General features: G+C 48.4%; 1 protein-coding gene across 1 annotated transcript in view; it reads right to left on the reverse strand.

The window, feature by feature from the left end:
• Positions 1-18796, reverse strand: part of LOC137327063 (coagulation factor X-like) — a 161780-nt gene that overhangs the window by 6341 nt on the left and 136643 nt on the right. The window contains exon 7 of the mRNA XM_067992471.1: positions 7121-7238. Coding sequence (XP_067848572.1) covers positions 7121-7238 — 118 coding nt within the window. The remainder of the gene's footprint in view (positions 1-7120; positions 7239-18796) is intronic.

Raw genomic sequence — 18796 nt, forward strand, 5'->3', positions numbered from 1 at the left:
GTCTCATACTCACCCTCTCTTTCACGGTCAGCTGCACCCAAACCAATGCATTCATCGGTTGGCCACGTCACCATCCCTCACTCACGCCTCTCTACTTTCTCCCCTTATAGGAGAAGAGAGCCCAGAATGCACGGGAGAGGGTGAGGACCGGAGGGGGGGCCGCAACAGATCGTCGTCCTCACAGACGCGGAGCAGGAGGTGCTGGAGCTGAGCTGCACCCTCGAGTGCCTGTCCGTCAGGGACGCCGAGTCTGCCACCCAACAAACAACAGGTGACAGAACTTTAACAATCATCACTCACAATATGAATTGATGTTAACATGCCTTGCCATCTTCAGCACCTCAGTATGCTCATCGCAACATGACACATCTGTGATCATGCTTAATATTGCCTTCTGTTCTCTTACAGGGCCTTCAGAGACTGCTGCGATGGGAGAGGGCGATTCCTCAGAGGACCTGCCGGCTTCTGAGGGTGCGCTGTCACATCTGAGTGAGCCATTCACCAGCGCAGATACTCACACCTCGGTGGGTCCCTATCCGCAGTTAGTCGGGGTCGCACATGGTGAGTCACCACACACGTGTGAGCACGAGCAGACACTGGTGGCAGGGGCAGTTGTGGAGAGTCCGTGTCGGTGGGAGCATTCTTCTCCAGGCTCTGCTCAGCTGGACACAGACGGTTGGTCATGTTTTTTATTGAACCCTGGGGGCCATCCTTTAAAAGGAGAATGATCGAGGGGCAGCAGCACATTGCCGAGGTGCTGGAACAGATGCCAAGAGCACTCTCCACAATCGCGCAGAGGATGGAGGAGTCCAACTCCTGCATGAATGGAATGGTGCTCAGGTACAGGAGGGAATCTCTGAGATACTGTTAAAGGGACGTGAGGGGCATCTCTGAGATAGTGTCACAGGGACGTGAGGGCATCTCTGAGATACTGCCGCGGGTAAGTGCGGGATGTCTGCGATGGAGGGAAGGCTAGCCTCCATTGAGCTTCAAGCATGGTTCACAAATGAGTCCATTCAGGCCCTGACAACGGCCGTTCAGATTCAGGGTGAACAACATTCTGCCGCCTTAAACAGGCAGGCAGATACTCTAGCACTGGCCTTACAAGGCTTCACACATGTCCTTTAAACTGTCATCCAGCAGAGTGGTAGGAGTGATGTGGGCCTGACCTAGGGGTGGGATGATGGCGAAAGGGGACATGGAAGTGGGGACACCACTCAAAGCCCTCCCACGTCTCACCCGTTGCCCCCCTCTCAACCAGTACCCACAATGCTGCCTCCTCTCCAGGTGGCCGAGTCTGCCCCTGCACAGGTGCAGGTGGAGCAGTCTTTGGAGGGGCCCTCATGGGCACCAAAATCCAGCGAGCGTAGGCCCAAAGCATCTAATCGGTCAGGGCATGAAAAGAGCAACCTGCCACTACCTCTGCTGCAGCCACAGGGGATGCACCATGTAGGAGTAGTCAGAATCGAAAGGCGAAGGTTTTGTGAGCACAAAGGGGATGCACGAGGGTGTTTGACGGTTGGTCATGTTTTTTATTTATATTTGATTTTTGTTAAACTCACATTAAATATTATTATTGTCACCACTACTGCCACGTCTTGGCCATTCTTGACTGGCTTTTGTGATAGGGCCTTTTCATGAGGTTCACCATGAACACCCACACTTGATGCCACCCATTGGGTCACTCTACAGTGGGTGTATGTGTAGTTGCACGACTGTTTTGTGCAGGGAGTGGGGGAGGGAGCTGGTGTGGGCGTTGCTCTGTCCGGGTGGTGTGAGGACTGGACTCTTCGCACTGTCTGATGTTAGAACCATTCACATATCAGTGACTCCCTGGCCTCACGAACAGCCAGGTAAGCCACTGTTCTGCCCATGGGCTCCTCCTCCTCCTCCTCCTCCTCCTCCTCAATATGGGCGGCAGATGTGGATGGGGCCTCCTCCAGCGACACCCCTCTCTGTTGTGCCATGTTGTGCAGGGCACAACACACGACTATGATGCGTTCCACTCTGTCTGGTGCGTATTGAAGCTCCCCCAGAACGATCAAGGCACCTGAAGTGCACCTTGAGCAGTCCTATAACATGCTCAATTGTGGACCTGGTGGCGATGTGGCTGTCGTTATATCGACGCTGTTGCTCGGTGGTGGGGTTCCTCAGAGGTGTCATGAGCCACAAGTGCAGGGGGTATCCCTCGTCTCCGAGGAGCCAGTCCTTGTGGGTGTTCGGTGGGTGGAAGAGGGGCGGGATGTTGGACTCCCGGAGGATGAAGGAATCGTGGCACTGCCAGGGTATCCGGCGCACACGTGAAGGAATCTCTTGCGGTGATCACAGATGAGCTGAGTGTTGATGGAGTGATAGCCCTTCCTGTTGATGAACAGTCCTGGCTCGTGTGGAGGTGCTCGTATTGATATATGGGTGCAATCGATTACACCCTGCACCCGTGGGAAGCTAGCCACAGCCTGGAATCCCACTGCCCTCTCCGTCTGGCTGAGGTGATCCATGGGGAAGTTGACGTAGTGCGAGGCCCTGCGAAACAAGCCGTCGGTGACCTGCCTTATGCACTTGTGTGCAGACTGCTGAGAGACTCCAGTGATGTCCCCGGTGGCACTCTGGAACAATCCGGAGGCGAAGAAGTTGAGGGCAGTGGTGACTTTGACAGCGACAGGTAAGGAGATGCTGCTCGGCCCAGCTGGAGCAGCTCGGCATGAAGGAGGCTGCAGATGTTTGCGACTGACTCTGAGCCTCCGTATGCACTGCTCCTCAGAGAGGTCCAGGAAGCTGAGCCTCGGTCTGTAGACCCTGTGGCGAGGGTAGTGCCTCCTGCGACGTCGCTCTCTCTGTTGTTGCCCTCTGTGCTGTTGTGCAGGTGCCTGTGGTGCAGCACTGTGTTGTGGAGCTCCACGTGGCGGAGGTGGACGGCGTGCCTGGCGAGGCCGGTGATGTTGCTCGTCCTCGGATGAAGTGGTGAATGCAACCATGGTGCCCCCCATCCTGACGGTGTGAGTTTGAGGGGGTCCGCAAAGTAGTTAAATATGTTTGAACAGCAGAGTTTTGGGTGGAAAGTAAGAATTTTGAGTGAAAAGACAAAAGTCTTGCAGCCAAAACGTTGTCTGAAGTGACAGAGTGCCCTGCTGCAATAAATGAGGTTTTCCCCCAACTGTCAAATAATCCTTTGCATCTCCCACTGGCTGCTGGATGAAACACGTCTGCTCCAACAGGGAGTGTCTCCCACAGCACGGGAAACACACTGAGGATCCTTCAAAGTCACACCCCTGCCAAAATGTCTAGTCAATCAAGTGCGCACTGTGGGAGAACCTTCACCACACGGACAGCAGCGGTTCAAGAAGGCGGCTCACCATCCCCTTCTCAAGGGCAATTAGGGATGGGCAATAAATACTGGCCTCGCCAGCGACGCCCACATCCCATGAACGAATTTAAAAAAAAGTAGTTCAAGTACCTCAACTATCGGAGAAACTATGCAAATGATCATCCCACCGGCTTTAATTGCTGGTGGGAGTCCCGAATTCGGGAGGTGCCGCACACCCGGACACGTCACTGGGGAACCCGGAGGTCAGCGGGTTGGAGCCAGGCTCCGAACCTGCTCAGCATTTTAGCGATTTTCGGAGCCCCCCTGCTCCCAACTCACCCGCTCCGTCACCTGAAAATCGGCCCCATGTACTCAGCAGTTTATTACTGACCCTTGCACTCGGTAGTTTATTACTGACCCTTATAGTTATCAGTATATCACAGACCCTTGCAGCGAGAAGTTTATTACAGTTTTATTACGGCACAGTGTAGCCAGCAGTTTATTACAATTGATTACTGACCCATCTAGTTTTGCAGTTTTTCAGTTTATTACTGACCCATGTGCTCAGCTGTTTATTGCAGTTTATTACTGACCCCAGTAGTTAGCAGTTTATTACTATTTATTACTGATTCATGTCATCAGCACTTTATTACAGTTTATTGCTGACCTATGTACTCAGGTGTTTATTACAGTTTAGTACTGACCCATGCACTCAATAGTTTATTACCATTTATTACTGTCCCTTGTCATCAGCTGTTTATACTGTTTATTACTGGGCCATGGCATCAGCACTTTATTACAGTTTATTACTGACTCTTGTAGTCAGCCGTTATTACAATTTACTACTGACCTGTGTACTCTATTGTTTATTGCAGTTGATTACCAACCCTGCAGTCAGCAATTATTGTTTATTACTGACTAATGTCATCAGCCCTTTATTATTGTTTATTACTGACCCTTGCAGCCAGCAGTTTATTACTGTTTGTTACTGACCCATGTAGCTAGCAGTTTATTACTGTTGATTACCTATCACTTTTCCCGTTTATTGCAATTTATTACGGACCCATGCAACCATCAGGTTATTATTCTTTAGTACTGACCTGTGTAGTCAGCTATTTATTGCAGTTTATTACTGACCCATATTGTCAACAGTTTTTTTTACAATTTATTACTGACCCTTGTAATCAGCAGTATATTACCAAGCCTTGTAGGCAGCAGTCTTTTACCGTTTATTACTGATCATCGTAGTTTGCAGTTTATTACTGACCCTTACAGTCAGCAGGTTAGTACTGTTTATTACTGACCCTTCCAGTCAGCAGTTTATTATTGTTTATTACTGACCCATGTCATCAGCATTTTATTAGAATTTATTATTGACCCATGTGCTCAGCTGTTTATTACAGTTTATTGCTGACCCATGTAGCCAGCAGTTTATTACAGTTGATTTCTGACCCATCTAGTCTGCAGTTTTTCAGTTTATTACTGACCCATGTGCTCAGCTGTTTATTGCAGTTTATTACTGACCCCAGTAGTTAGCAGTTTATTACTGACCCATGTTATCAGCACTTGATTACAGTTTATTACTGACCTGTATAGTCAGCAGTTTAACTGTTTATTACTGACCCATGTGCTCAGCTATTTATTGGAGTTTATTACTGACCCGTGTAGTCAGCAGTTTATTACTGTTTATTACTGACCCATGTAGTCAGTGGTTTATTATTGTTAATTACTGACTAATGCTGTCAGATGATGTCATTTATGATCTTGATGAGCGTCGTTTCAGTGCTGTGGCAGGGGCAGAAATCTGATTTGAGAAATTCAAACATGTTACGGGAAAGATGGGCACTGACTTGGGAGATGACAACACATTCAAGGACTTTGGAGAGGAAAGGGAAGTTAGAGATGGAGCGGTAGTTTACAAGGATAGAGGGGTCAAGGGTGGGTTATTTGAGGAGGGGGGTTATGACAGTTGTTTTGAAAGGGAGGGGGACGTAACCCGAGGAGAGGGAACTGTTAACAATATCAACTAACATCGGGGTCAGGAAGGGAAGTTGGGTGGTCATCAGTTTAGTGGGAATAAGGTCAAGGGAGCAAAAGGTGAGCCTTTTACCTCTAATTGAGCTCAGAGAGGGCATGAGGGGAGATAGGAGAGAAGCTAGCGAGAGATGTGAGTTCAGGGCTAGGGCAGGGAGGACTATGAAGGAAGCTTGGCTTTGTGTGCAAGGGGAAGAGAGGGATGTGGCAGAAGAGCTGAATGGATGGTCTCAATCTTAGTGACAAAGAAGTCAATGAGCTCCTCGCACTTGTTGTTGGAGATGAGGGTGGAGGGGGCAGGGGAGAGGGGTTTAAGTAGACAGTTTGTAGTGGAGAAGAGAAACCGGGGGTTATCTTTGCACTCCAGGAAGTTCCTGGAGTAGTGAGCAGTTTTGGCAGAGGACAGGAAGGCCCAACAGCGCTTGATATGATCCAGCCAGATCTGGTGATGGTTGGCTGAACCAGATGTGCACCAGATGCATTCAAGTCTTAGACTTGAGAGAGCAAAGATGGGGGTCATACCAGGGGGAATGACCAGAGTGAGAGAGAGTAAGGATTTTATTGGGGACCAGGGCATTAAAGGCAGAGGTGAGGTTGTGATTGAGCAGATTAACAGTTGAAGAAGTATCATGGCGAATGGAGGGCTGGACAGTTGGGAGTTTGAGTGTAAGTGACTTGGGGGATACTATTTTCCTGGGTCAGATGCAAAAGGAAGTGGTGTTGAAAAGGGATAGGGGCATGTGAATGGTGAGTGATACAAGGGAGTGATCAGAGAAGGCCTTGTCTGCGACTGAGACCATGGGACTAGAGAGGCCATGTGAGATGGCACGGTCAAGGGGGCGAACGTGAATATGGGTAGGAGATTATATGGAGGGAGAGGTTAAGGGACGTCAGGAGGGCAGTGAACCAAGAGGAGAGAGGGGGCAAAGGAAGCAGAGATAGAGATTGAAATCATTGATGATGAGGAGTTGCTCAGTGCACTCCACACGAGCCTCCTCTCACTCAAATTACCTCTTCCCACCCTTACACCATATCCCTCCAATCCTTTCTCCCTCATGTATACATCAAGCATCCCCTTCAGTGTGTCACTGTTATCTGCTTCACCCACTCCATGTGTCAGGGAGTTGGGAACCACAACCCAGTAATGGACTGTTGGGGCTTTATTATGGAAAAGAAGGTGGCCAATTTACCTGTCGGCATTTCTAACTTGTTCTATAATTTGCCAAATCTCACCATATGCAAATTAGTAAATCCAAGTGTGAGTGAAAAATTCCAGCATTCACCCTCTCTGAAATGCCTTTATCGATGAACCAATGTCCATAGATAGAGCAATAAATAATAGGTAGATAATAGATAGAGATAGATAATAGATAGAAACATGAGTAATACAGATAAACAGAGAGAAAAACACACAATAGATCAAAAGATCTATCGATAAATGATAGATTGTTAGAGAGATGGAGATGGACGGATGGACAGACAGACAATAAGAAGGCATTGATACAATGAAACATAAGCCTCTTGTCTTCATGGTTAGACTTGTACTAGAATGGCTTTGATTATGTCAGCGGGCAATGACTCAGCTGTTGCCCTTGTTCAGTGATACGTGTGGGGTCCTGAGCACATCGTACAAACAACGTTGCTGAAAACTGGGGAGAACCATGATGTGAAGGAAGAATATGAATGATTTTCTGTTCTCAGAGAATCACTAAACCTGGTCTCATTTTAATTGGGAATCATTATTTGTCAAAGAGGCAAGTTAGAAAAGAGCAGATCCCTCACCAGCAACGACGGTGATGGTCCTTGTCTGATTAAGGCAATGAGCTGCAGTCAACACAAATAGCTCGGTAAGAATTGTGCCTCCACAAAATCCATCCTTATTTTCATCAATTAAAAGAACCTGTTGGACAATTAATACAAGGCATTAGGATACTAATTAGTCACATTGAACACTGTGGATCTTCAGCGGATTGGTCACTGGCAATTTAGATACTATTGAGGACTCCCAACTGTAATCAGATGGTTCGAAACTCATTCATCTCCACAACAGCAACTGTGGCAACTGGAGCAAAAAGGAACTTAAAATGACCACCGCTGGCATTGCTCATGAAAGTAGCAGATCTCCGGTGGCATTGCTCATGGACAGAAAACTAGATGAGCCTCGGTGGCATTGCTCATGGATGGACAGAAAACTAGACGATCCCCGGTGGCATTGCACATAGACAGAAAACTAGACGATCCCCGGTGGCATTGCACATAGACAGAAAACTAGACGAGCCCTGGTGGCATTGCTCATGGACAGAAAATTAGACGATCCCCGGTGGCATTGCACATGGACAAAAAACTAGACGAGCCCTGGTGGCATTGCACATGGACAGAAAACTAGACGATCCCCGGTGGCATTGCTCATGGACAGAAAACTAGACGATCCCTGGTGGCATTGCACATGGACAAAAAACTAGACGAGCCCTGGTGGCATTGCACATGGACAGAAAACTAGATGAGCCCCGGTGGCATTGCACATGGACAGAAAACTAGACGATCTCCATTGGCGTTGCTTTTTGTGGAAACGCCCCGAATTTTCAGCCCCCATGCCAATGGTAGGTCCTTGCAGCAGCCCGTTCGACACGTACCATACCCAATTTTGCAAGGCCAATTTGTGAAATGTTTTGGGGTCTCCCTTCAGGCATAAGCAGGCTGTACAATAATATGTAAATTAGTTCCTGGGCTGAATTTTATGACTTCTGGCAACACTTCACCCTTAAAAACTGGGTGCACCAGGATTGTTTCAGACCTACGTTTATAAAATACATCTCTGTATCTGTACCCCGAGATCAGTAAATCTGTACCTCTACATTTGTGTAACTGTGCCCCTAGATCTGTGTATCTGTACCCCCACATCTGTGAATCTCTACCCCCAGACCTGCAGATCTGGGTATCTCTACCCCCAGACCTGCAGATCTGCATATCTCTACCCCTAGATCTGCAGATCTGGGTATCTCTACCCCCAAACCTGCAGATCTGGGTATCTCTACCCCCAAACCTGCTGATCTGTGTATCTCTACCCCTAGACCTGCAGATCTGGGTATCTCTACCCCTAGACCTGCAGATCTGGGTATCTCTACCCCCAGACCTGCAGATCTGGGTATCTCTACCCCCAGACCTGCAGATCTGGGTATCTCTACCCCTAGACCTGCAAATCTGTGTATCTCTACCCCTAGACCTGCAGATCTGTGTATCTCTACCCCTAGACCTGCAGATCTGGGTATCTCTACCCCCAGACCTGCAGATCTGGGTATCTCTACCCCTAGACCTGCAGATCTGGGTATCTCTACCCCCAGACCTGCAGATCTGTGTATCTCTACCCCCAGACCTGCAGATCTGGGTATCTCTACCCCTAGACCTGCAGATCTGGGTATCTCTACCCCTAGACCTGCAGATCTGTGTATCTCTACCCCTAGACCTGCAGATCTGGGTATCTCTACCCCTAGACCTGCAGATCTGGATATCTCTACCCCCAGACCTGCAGATCTGTGTATCTCTACCCCCAGACCTGCAGATCTGGGTATCTCTACCCCTAGACCTGCAGATCTGTGTATCTCTACCCCTAGACCTGCAGATCTGGGTATCTCTACCCCTAGACCTGCAGATCTGTGTATCTCTACCCCCAGACCTGCAGATCTGGGTATCTCTACCCCCAGACCTGCAGATCTGGGTATCTCTACCCCTAGACCTGCAGATCTGTGTATCTCTACCCCCAGACCTGCAGATCTGGGTATCTCTACCCACAGACCTGCAGATCTGGGTATCTCTACCCCTAGACCTGCAGATCTGTGTATCTCTACTCCTAGACCTGCAGATCTGGGTATCTCTACCCCTAGACCTGCAGATCTGTGCATCTCTACCCCTAGACCTGCAGATCTGTGCATCTCTACCCCTAGACCTGCAGATCTGGGTATCTCTACCCCTAGTGGTATGTTGCCTCCCTGGTGCAAGGGTCAAGGATGTCTCGGAGCGGCTGCAGGACATTCTGGAGGGGGAGGGTGAACAGCCAGTTGTCGTGGTGCATATAGGCACCAACGATATAGGTAAAAAACAGGATGAGGTCCTACAAGCTGAATTTAGGGAGTTAGGAGTTAAACTAAAGAGTAGGACCTCAAAGGTAGTAATCTCAGGATTGCTACCAGTGCCACGGACAAGTCAGAGTAGGAATGACAGGATAGCTAAGATGAATACGTGGCTTGAGAGATGGTGCAAGAGGGAGGGATTCAAATTCCTGGGCCATTGGAACCGGTTCTGGGGGAGGTGGGACCAGTACAAATTGGACGGTCTGCATCTGGGCAGGACTGGAACCAATGTCCTAGGGGGAGTGTTTGCCAGTGCTGTTGGGGAGGGTTTAAACTAATGTGGCAGGGGGATGGGAACCGATGCAGGAAGTCAGTGGGAAATAAAATGGTGACAGAAACAAAAGGCAGTAAGGGAGAGTGTACAGAACATGACCGGACAGATGGTCTGAGAAAGCAGGGCAAAGACCAAGAGAAGTCTAGATTAAACTGCATTTATTTCAATGCAAGAAGTCTGATGGGCAAGGCAGATGAACTCAGGGCATGGATGGGTACATGGGACTGGGATGTTATAGCTATTACTGAAACATGGATAAGGGAGGGGCAGGACTGGCAGCTCAATGTTCCAGGGTACAGATGCTATAGGAAAGATAGAGCAGGAGGTAAGAGAGGAGGGGGAGTTGCGTTCTTGATTAGGGAGAACATCACGGCAGTAGTGAGAGGGGATATATCCGAGGGTTCGCCCACTGAGTCTATATGGGTAGAACTGAAAAATAAGAAGGGAGAGATCACTTTGATAGGATTGTACTACAGACCCCCAAATAGTCAACGGGAAATTGAGGAGCAAATATGTAAGGAGATTACAGACAGCTGCAAGAAAAATAGGGTGGTAATAGTAGGGGACTTTAACTTTCCCAACATTGACTGGGACAGCCATAGCATTAGGGGCTTGGATGGAGAGAAATTTGTTGAGTGTATTCAGGAGGAATTTCTCATTCAGTATGTGGATGGCCCGACTAGAGAGGGGGCAAAACTTGACCTCCTCTTGGGAAATAAGGAAGGGCAGGTGACAGAAGTGTTAGTGAGGGATCACTTTGGGACAAGTGATCATAATTCCATTAGTTTTAAGATAGCTATGGAGAAGGATAGGTCTGGCCCAAAAGTTAAAATTCTAAATTGGGGAAAGGCCAATTTTGATGGTATTAGACAGGAACTTTCAGAAGTTGATTGGGAGAGTCTGTTGGCAGGCAAAGGGACGTCTGGTAAGTGGGAGGCTTTCAAAAGTGTGTTAACCAGGGTTCAGGGTAAGCACATTCCTTATAAAGTGAAGGGCAAGGCTGGTAGAAGTAGGGAACCTTGGATGACTCGGGAGATTGAGGCACTAGTCAAAAAGAAGAAGGAGGCATATGACCTGCATAGGCAGCTGGGATCAAGTGGATCCCTTGAAGAGTATAGAGATTGCCGGAGTAGAGTTAAGAGAGAAATCAGGAGGGCAAAAAGGGGATATGAGATTGCTTTGGCAGATCAGGCAAAGGTGAATCCAAAGAGCTTCTACAAATACATAAAGGGCAAAAGGGTAACTAGGGAGAGAGTAGGGCCTCTTAAGGATCAACAAGGTCATCTATGTGCGGAACCACAAGAGATGGGTGAGATCCTAAATGAATATTTCACATCGGTATTTACGGTTGAGAAAGGCATGGATGTTAGGGAACTTGGGGAAATAAATAGTGATGTCTTGAGGAGTGTACATATTACAGAGAGGGAGGTGCTGGAAGTCTTAACGCGCATCAAGGTAGATAAATCTCCGGGACCTGATGAAATGTATCCCAGAACGTTATGGGAGGTTAGGGAGGAAATTGCGGGTCCCCTAGCAGAGATATTTGAATCATCCACCGCTACAGGTGAGGTGCCTGAAGATTGGAGGGTAGCAAATGTTGTGCCTTTGTTTAAGAAGGGCGGCAGGGAAAAGCCTGGGAACTACAGACCAGTGAGCCTGACATCTGCAGTGGGTAAGTTGTTAGAGGGTATTCTGAGGGACAGGATCTACAGGCATTTGGAGAGGCAGGGACTAATTAGGAACAGTCAGCATGGTTTTGTGAGAGGAAAATCATGTCTCACGAATTTGATTGAGTTTTTTGAAGGGGTAACCAAGAAGATAGATGAGGGCTGTGCAGTAGACGTGGTCTACATGGACTTCAGCAAAGCATTTGACAAGGTACCGCATGGTAGGTTGTTACATAAGGTTAAATCTCATGGGATCCAAGGTGAGGTAGCCAATTGGATACAAAATTGGCTTGACGACAGAAGACAGAGGGTGGTTGTAGAGGGTTGTTTTTCAAACTGGATGCCTGTGTCCAGCGGTGTGCCTCAGGGATCGGTGCTGGGTCCGCTGTTATTTGTTATTTATATTAATGATTTGGATGAGAATTTAGGAGGCATGGTTAGTAAGTTTGCAGATGACACCAAGATTGGTGGCATTGTGGACAGTGAAGAAGGTTATCTGGGATTGCAACGGGATCTTGATCAATTGGGCCAGTGGGCCGATGAATGGCAGATGGAGTTTAATTTAGATAAATGTGAGGTGATGCATTTTGGTAGATCGAATCGGGCCAGGACCTACTCCGTTAATGGTAGGGTGTTGGGGAGAGTTATAGAACAAAGAGATCTGGGAGTACAGGTTCATAGCTCCTTGAAAGTGGAGTCACAGGTGGATAGGGTGGTGAAGAAGGCATTCGGCATACTTGGTTTCATTGGTCAGAACATTGAATGCAGGAGTTGGGATGTCTTGTTGAAGTTGTACAGGGCATTGGTGAGGCCACACTTGGAGTACTGTGTACAGTTCTGGTCACCCTATTATAGAAAGGATATTATTAAACTAGAAAGAGTGCAGAAAAGATTTACTGGGATGCTACCGGGACTTGATGGTTTGACTTACAGGGAGAGGTTAGACAGACTGGGACTTTTTTCCCTGGAGAGTAGGAGGTTAAGGGGTGATCTTATAGAAGTCTATAAAATAATGAGGGGCATAGATAAGGTCGATAGTCAAAATCTTTTCCCTATCTTTTCTTTTCCCAAAGGTAGGGGAGTCTATAACGAGGGGGCATAGATTTAAGGTGAGAGGGGAGAGATACAAAAGGGTCCAGAGGGGCAATTTTTTCACTCAAAGGGTGGTGAGTGTCTGGAACGAGCTGCCAGAGGCAGTAGTAGAGGCGGGTACAATTTTGTCTTTCAAAAAGCATTTGGACAGTTACATGGGTAAGATGGGTATAGAGGGATATGGGCCAAGTGCAGGCAATTGGGACTAGCTTAGTGGTATAAACTGGGCGACATGGACATGTTGGGCCGAAGGGCCTGTTTCCATGTTGTAACTTCTATGATTCTATGATTCTATGATTCTAGACCTGCAGATCTGGATATCTCTACCCCTAGACCTGCAGATCTGGGTATCTCTACCCCTAGACCTGCAGATCTGGGTATCTCGACCCCCAGACCTGCAGATCTGGGTATCTCTACCCCCAGACCTGCAGATCTGTGAATCTCTACCCCTAGACCTGCAGATCTGGGTATCTCTACCCCCAGACCTGCAGATCTGGGTATCTCTACCCCCAGACCTGCAGATCTGGGTATCTCTACTCCTAGACCTGCAGATCTGGGTATCTCTACCCCTAGACCTGCAGATCTGGGTATCTCTGCCCCTAGACCTGCAGATCTGGGTATCTCTACCCCTAGACCTGCAGATCTGGGTATCTCTACCCCCAGACCTGCAGATCTGGGTATCTCTACCCCTAGACCTGCAGATCTGGATATCTCTACCCCTAGACCTGCAGATCTGGGTATCTCTACCCCGAGACCTGCAGATCTGGGTATCTCTACCCCTAGACCTGCAGATCTGGATATCTCTACCCCTAGACCTGCAGATCTGGGTATCTCTACCCCCAGACCTGCAGATCTGGATATCTCTACCCCGAGACCTGCAGATCTGGGTATCTCTACCCCTAGATCTGAATATTTTCTCTTTGGGAGTAGTGACTATAATATGATAAGATTTAAGGTTGAAATCGAAGGGGCAGAAGTTTAGTTCACAAACATGAGCACCAGATTGGAAAAGGGCAGAAGATAGAAAGATGAAGAGTGGGCTGATCTGAGTTGAGGTGGAAAGAGACGTCAGCAAACAGGACCAGAGAGCAACAGTGGGATGGTTTCTTAAAAAAAGAGATTGCTAAAGTGCAGAATAAATTGACATCATCAAAAAAAGGAAACAGTTTGAAGTTTGAGAATGCTACGGATAAATAAAGAGGTTAGAAACAAACTAAATTTGTAGAGGGCGTATGGGGCCTATAGGGATGATAGAAAAAGAGAGAATATGAGAAAATAAGGACAGAGGTTAAAAGAAGGATAAGGAAATCATGAAAGTAGAATGGGGAGAGCATCTCAAAAGATATTAAAAAGAATAGTAAAGTATTCTGCAAATATATGAAGAATAAGAGAACAGTTAAATGTGAGGTGGGAGCCCTGAGAGGAGAGAACAGTAAGTCAGTGGAGGTTAAATGGAAATTCAAGGGTATGGGGAATGAGTAGGAGAGTGGGATTAGACTGGGTGGGATATTAAAGTGTATGGGGAATGAGCAGGAGAGTGGGATTAGACTGGGTGGGATATTAAAGGGTATGGGGAGTGAGCAGGAGAGTGGGATTAGACTGGGTGGGTTATTAAAGGGTATGGAGAATGAGCAGGAGAGTGGGATTAGACTGGGTGGGATATTAAAGGGTATGGGGAGTGAGCAGGAGAGTGGGATTAGACTGGGTGGGTTATTAAAGGGTATGGAGAATGAGCAGGAGAGTGGGATTAGACTGGGTGGGATATTAAAGGGTATGGGGAGTGAGCAGGAGAGTGGGATTAGACTGGGTGGGATATTAAAGGGTATGGAGAATGAGCAGGAGAGTGGGATTAGACTGGGTGGGATATTAAAGGGTATGGGGAATGAGCAGGAGAGTGGGATTAGACTGGGTGGGATATTAAAGGGTATGGGGAGTGAGCAGGAGAGTGGGATTAGACTGGGTGGGTTATTAAAGGGTATGGGGAATGAGCAGGAGAGTGGGATTAGACTGGGTGGGATATTAAAGGGTATGGGGAATGAGCAGGAGAGTGGGATTAGACTGGGTGGGATATTAAAGGGTATGGGGAATGAGCAGGAGAGTGGGATTAGACTGGGTGGGATATTAAATGGTATGGGGAATGAGCAGGAGAGTGGGATTAGACTGGGTGGGATATTAAAGGGTATGGGGAATGAGCAGGAGAGTGGGATTAGCCCGGGAGGGATATTAAAGTGTATGGGGAGTGAGCAGGAGAGTGGGATTAGACTGGGTGGGATATTAAAGGGTATGGGGAATGAGCAGGAGAGTGGGATTAGCCTGGGTGGGATATTAAAGGGTACGGGGAGTGAGCAGGAGAGTGGGATTAGACTGGGTGGGATATTAAATGGTATGGGGAGTGAGCAGGAGAGTGGGATTAGACTGGGTGAGATATTAAAGGGTATGGGGAGTGAGCAGGAGATTGGGATTAGACTGGGTGGGATATTAAAGGGTGTGGGGAGTGAGCAGGAGAGTGGGATTAGACTGGGTGGGATATTAAAGGGTATTGAGGTGAATGGGATTAGACTGGATGGGACATTAAAGGGTAAGCGGAGTGAGCAGGAGAGTGGGATTAGACTGGGTGGGATATTAACGGGTATGGGGGGGCGGGATTAGATTGGATGGGATATTAACGGGTATGGGGGTGTGAACAGGATTTCATTGGGTGGGATATTAACGGGTACGGGGGGGCGAGCGGGAATAGATTGGCTGGGATATTGACGGGAATGGGGGGTGGGATTAGATTGGGTGAGATATTGATGGGTAAGGGGGGTGGGTGGTATTAGATTGGGTGGGATATTGACAGGTATAGGGGGTGGGTGGGATTAGATTGGGTGGGATATTGATGGGTATGGGGGGTGGGTGGTATTAGATTGGGAGGGATATTAACGGGTATGGGGGGGTGAGTGGGATTTGATTGGGTGGGATATTAACGGGTATGGGGGGGTGAGTGGGATTTGATTGGGTGGGATATTAACGGGTATGGGGGGTGAGTGGGATTTGATTGGGTGGGATATTAACGGGTATGGGGGGGTGAGTGGGATTTGATTGGGTGGGATATTAACGGGTATGGGTGGAGGGTGAGTGGGATTTGTTTGGGTGGGATATTAACGGGTATGGGGGGGTGAGTGGGATTAGACTGGGTGGGATATTAACGGGTATGGGGGGGTGAGTGGGATTAGACTGGGTGGGATATTAAAGGGTATGGGGAATGAGCAGGAGAGTGGGATTAGACTGGGTGGGATATTAAAGGGTATGGGGAGTGAGCAGGAGAGTGGGATTAGACTGGGCGGGATATTAAAGGGTATGGGGAATGAGCAGGAGAGTGGGATTAGACTGGGTGGGATATTAAAGGGTATGGGGAGTGAGCAGGAGAGTGGGATTAGACTGGGCGGGATATTAAAGGGTATGGGGAATGAGCAGGAGAGTGGGATTAGACTGGGTGGGATATTAAAGATTATGGGGAATGAGCAGGAGAGTGGGATTAGACTGGGTGGGATATTAAAGGGTATGGGGAGTGAGCAGGAGACTGGGATTAGACTGGGTGGGATATTAAAGGGTATGGGGAGTGAGCAGGAGAGTGGGATTAGACTGGATGGGATATTAAAGGGTATGGGGAGTGAGCAGGAGACTGGGATTAGACTGGATGGGATATTAAAGGGTATGGGGAGTGAGCAGGAGAGTGGATTTAGACTGGATGGGATATTAAAGGGTATGGGGAGTGAGCAGGAGAGTGGGATTAGACTGGGTGGGATATTAAAGGGTATGGGGAATGAGCAGGAGTGTGGGATTAGACTGGGTGGGATATTAAAGTGTATGGGGAATGAGCAGGAGAGAGGGATTGGACTGGGTGGCATATTAAAGGGTATGGGGAGTGAGCAGGAGAGTGGGATTAGACTGGGTGGGATATTAAAGGGTATGGGGAGTGAGCAGGAGAGTGGGTTCAGACTGGATGGGATATTAAAGGGTATGGGGAGTGAGATTAGGCTGGATGGGATATTAAAGGGTATGGGGAGTGAGCATGAGAGTGGGATTAGACTGGGTGGGATATTAAAGGGTATGGGGAGTGAGCAGGAGAGTGGGATTGGACTGGGTGGGATATTAAAGGGTATGGGGAGTGAGGGGGAGAGTGGGATTAGACTGGATGGGATATTAAAGGGTATGGGGAGTGAGCAGGAGACTGGGATTAGACTGGGTGGGATATTAAAGGGTATGGGGAGTGAGCCGGAGTGTGGGATTAGACTGGATGGGATATTAAAGGGTATGGGGAGTGAGCAGGAGAGTGGGATTAGACTGGGTGGGATATTAAAGTGTATGGGGAATGAGCAGGAGAGTGGGATTAGACTGGATGGGATATTAAAGGGTATGGGGAGTGAGCAGGAGAGTGGGATTAGACTGGGTGGGATATTAAAGGGTATGGGGAGTGAGCAGGAGAGTGGGATTAGACTGGGTGGAATATTAAAGTGTATGGGGAATGAGCAGGAGAGTGGGATTAGACTGGATGAGATATTAAAGGGTATGGGGAGTGAGCAGGAGTGTGGGATTAGACTGGATGGGATGTTAAAGGGTATGGGGAGTGAGCATGAGAGTGGGATTAGACTGGATGGGATATTAAAGGGTATGGGGAGTGAGCAGGAGTGTGGGATTAGACTGGATGGGATATTAAAGGGTATGGGGAGTGAGCAGGAGAGTGGGATTAGACTGGGTGGGATATTAAAGTGTATGGGGAATGAGCAGGAGAGTGGGATTAGACTGGATGGGATATTAAAGGGTATGGGGAGTGAGCAGGAGTGTGGGATTAGACTGGATGGGATATTAAAGGGTATGGGGAGTGAGCATGAGAGTGGGATTAGACTGGGTGGGATATTAAAGGGTATGGGGAGTGAGCAGGAGAGTGGGTTTAGACTGGATGGGATATTAAAGGGTATGGGGAGTGAGCAGGAGAGTGGGATTAGACTGGATGGGATATTAAAGGGTATGGGGAGTGAGCAGGAGAGTGGGATTGGACTGGGTGGTATATTAAAGGGTGTGGGGAGTGAGCAGGAGAGTGGGATTGGACTCGGTGGGTTATTAAAGGGTATGGGGAATGAGGGGGAGAGTGGGATTAGACTGGGTGGGATATTAAAGGGTATGGGGAGTGAGCAGGAGAGTGGGATTAGACTGGGTGGGTTATTAAAGGGTATGGGGAATGAGCAGGAGAGTGGGATTAGACTGGGTGGGATATTAAAGGGTATGGGAAATGAGCAGGAGAGTGGGATTAGACTGGGTGGGATATTAAAGGGTATGGGGAGGGAGCAGGAGAGTGGGATTAGACTGGGTGGGATATTAAAGGGTATGGGGAATGAGCAGGAGAGTGGGATTAGACTGGGTGGGATATTAAAGGGTATGGGGAGTGAGCAGGAGAGTGGGATTAGACTGGGTGGGATATTAAAGGGTATGGGGAGTGAGCAGGAGAGTGGGATTAGACTGGGTGGGATATTAAAGGGTATGGGGAATGAGCAGGAGAGTGGGATTAGACTGGGTGGGATATTAAAGGGTATGGGGAATGAGCAGGAGAGTGGGATTAGCCCGGGAGGGATATTAAAGTGTATGGGGAGTTAGCAGGAGAGTGGGATTAGACTGGGTGGGATATTAAAGGGTATGGGAAATGAGCAGGATAGTGGGATTAGCCTGGGTGGGATATTAAAGGGTATGTGGAGTGAGCAGGAGAGTGGGATTAGCCTGGGTGGGATATTAAAGTGTATGGGGAGTGAGCAGGAGAGTGGGATTAGACTGGGTGGGATATTAAAGGGTATTGGGAATGAGCAGGAGAATGGGATTAGCCTGGGTGGGATATTAAAGGGTATGGGGAATGAGCAGGAGAGTGGGATTAGCCTGGGTGGGATATTAAAGGGTATGGGGAGTGAGCAGGAGAGTGGGATTAGACTGGGTGGGATATTAAATTGTATGGGGAGTGAGCAGGAGATTGGGATTAGACTGGGTGGGATATTAAAGGGTATGGGGAGTGAGCAGGAGAGTGGGATTAGACTGGGTGGGATATTAAAAGGTATTGAGGTGAATGGGATTAGACTGGATGGGACATTAAAGGGTAAGCGGAGTGAGCAGGAGAGTGGGATTAGACTGGGTGGGATATTAACGGGTATGGGGAGTGAGCAGGAGAGTGGGATTAGATTGGGTGGGATATTAACGGGTATGGGGGGGTGAGTGGGATTAGATTGGGTGGGATATTGACGCGTATGGGGGGGTGAGTGGGATTAGATTGGGT

This window comes from Heptranchias perlo, chromosome 11 (genome assembly GCF_035084215.1).
Source record: "Heptranchias perlo isolate sHepPer1 chromosome 11, sHepPer1.hap1, whole genome shotgun sequence".
NCBI classification, from domain to species: domain Eukaryota; kingdom Metazoa; phylum Chordata; class Chondrichthyes; order Hexanchiformes; family Hexanchidae; genus Heptranchias; species Heptranchias perlo.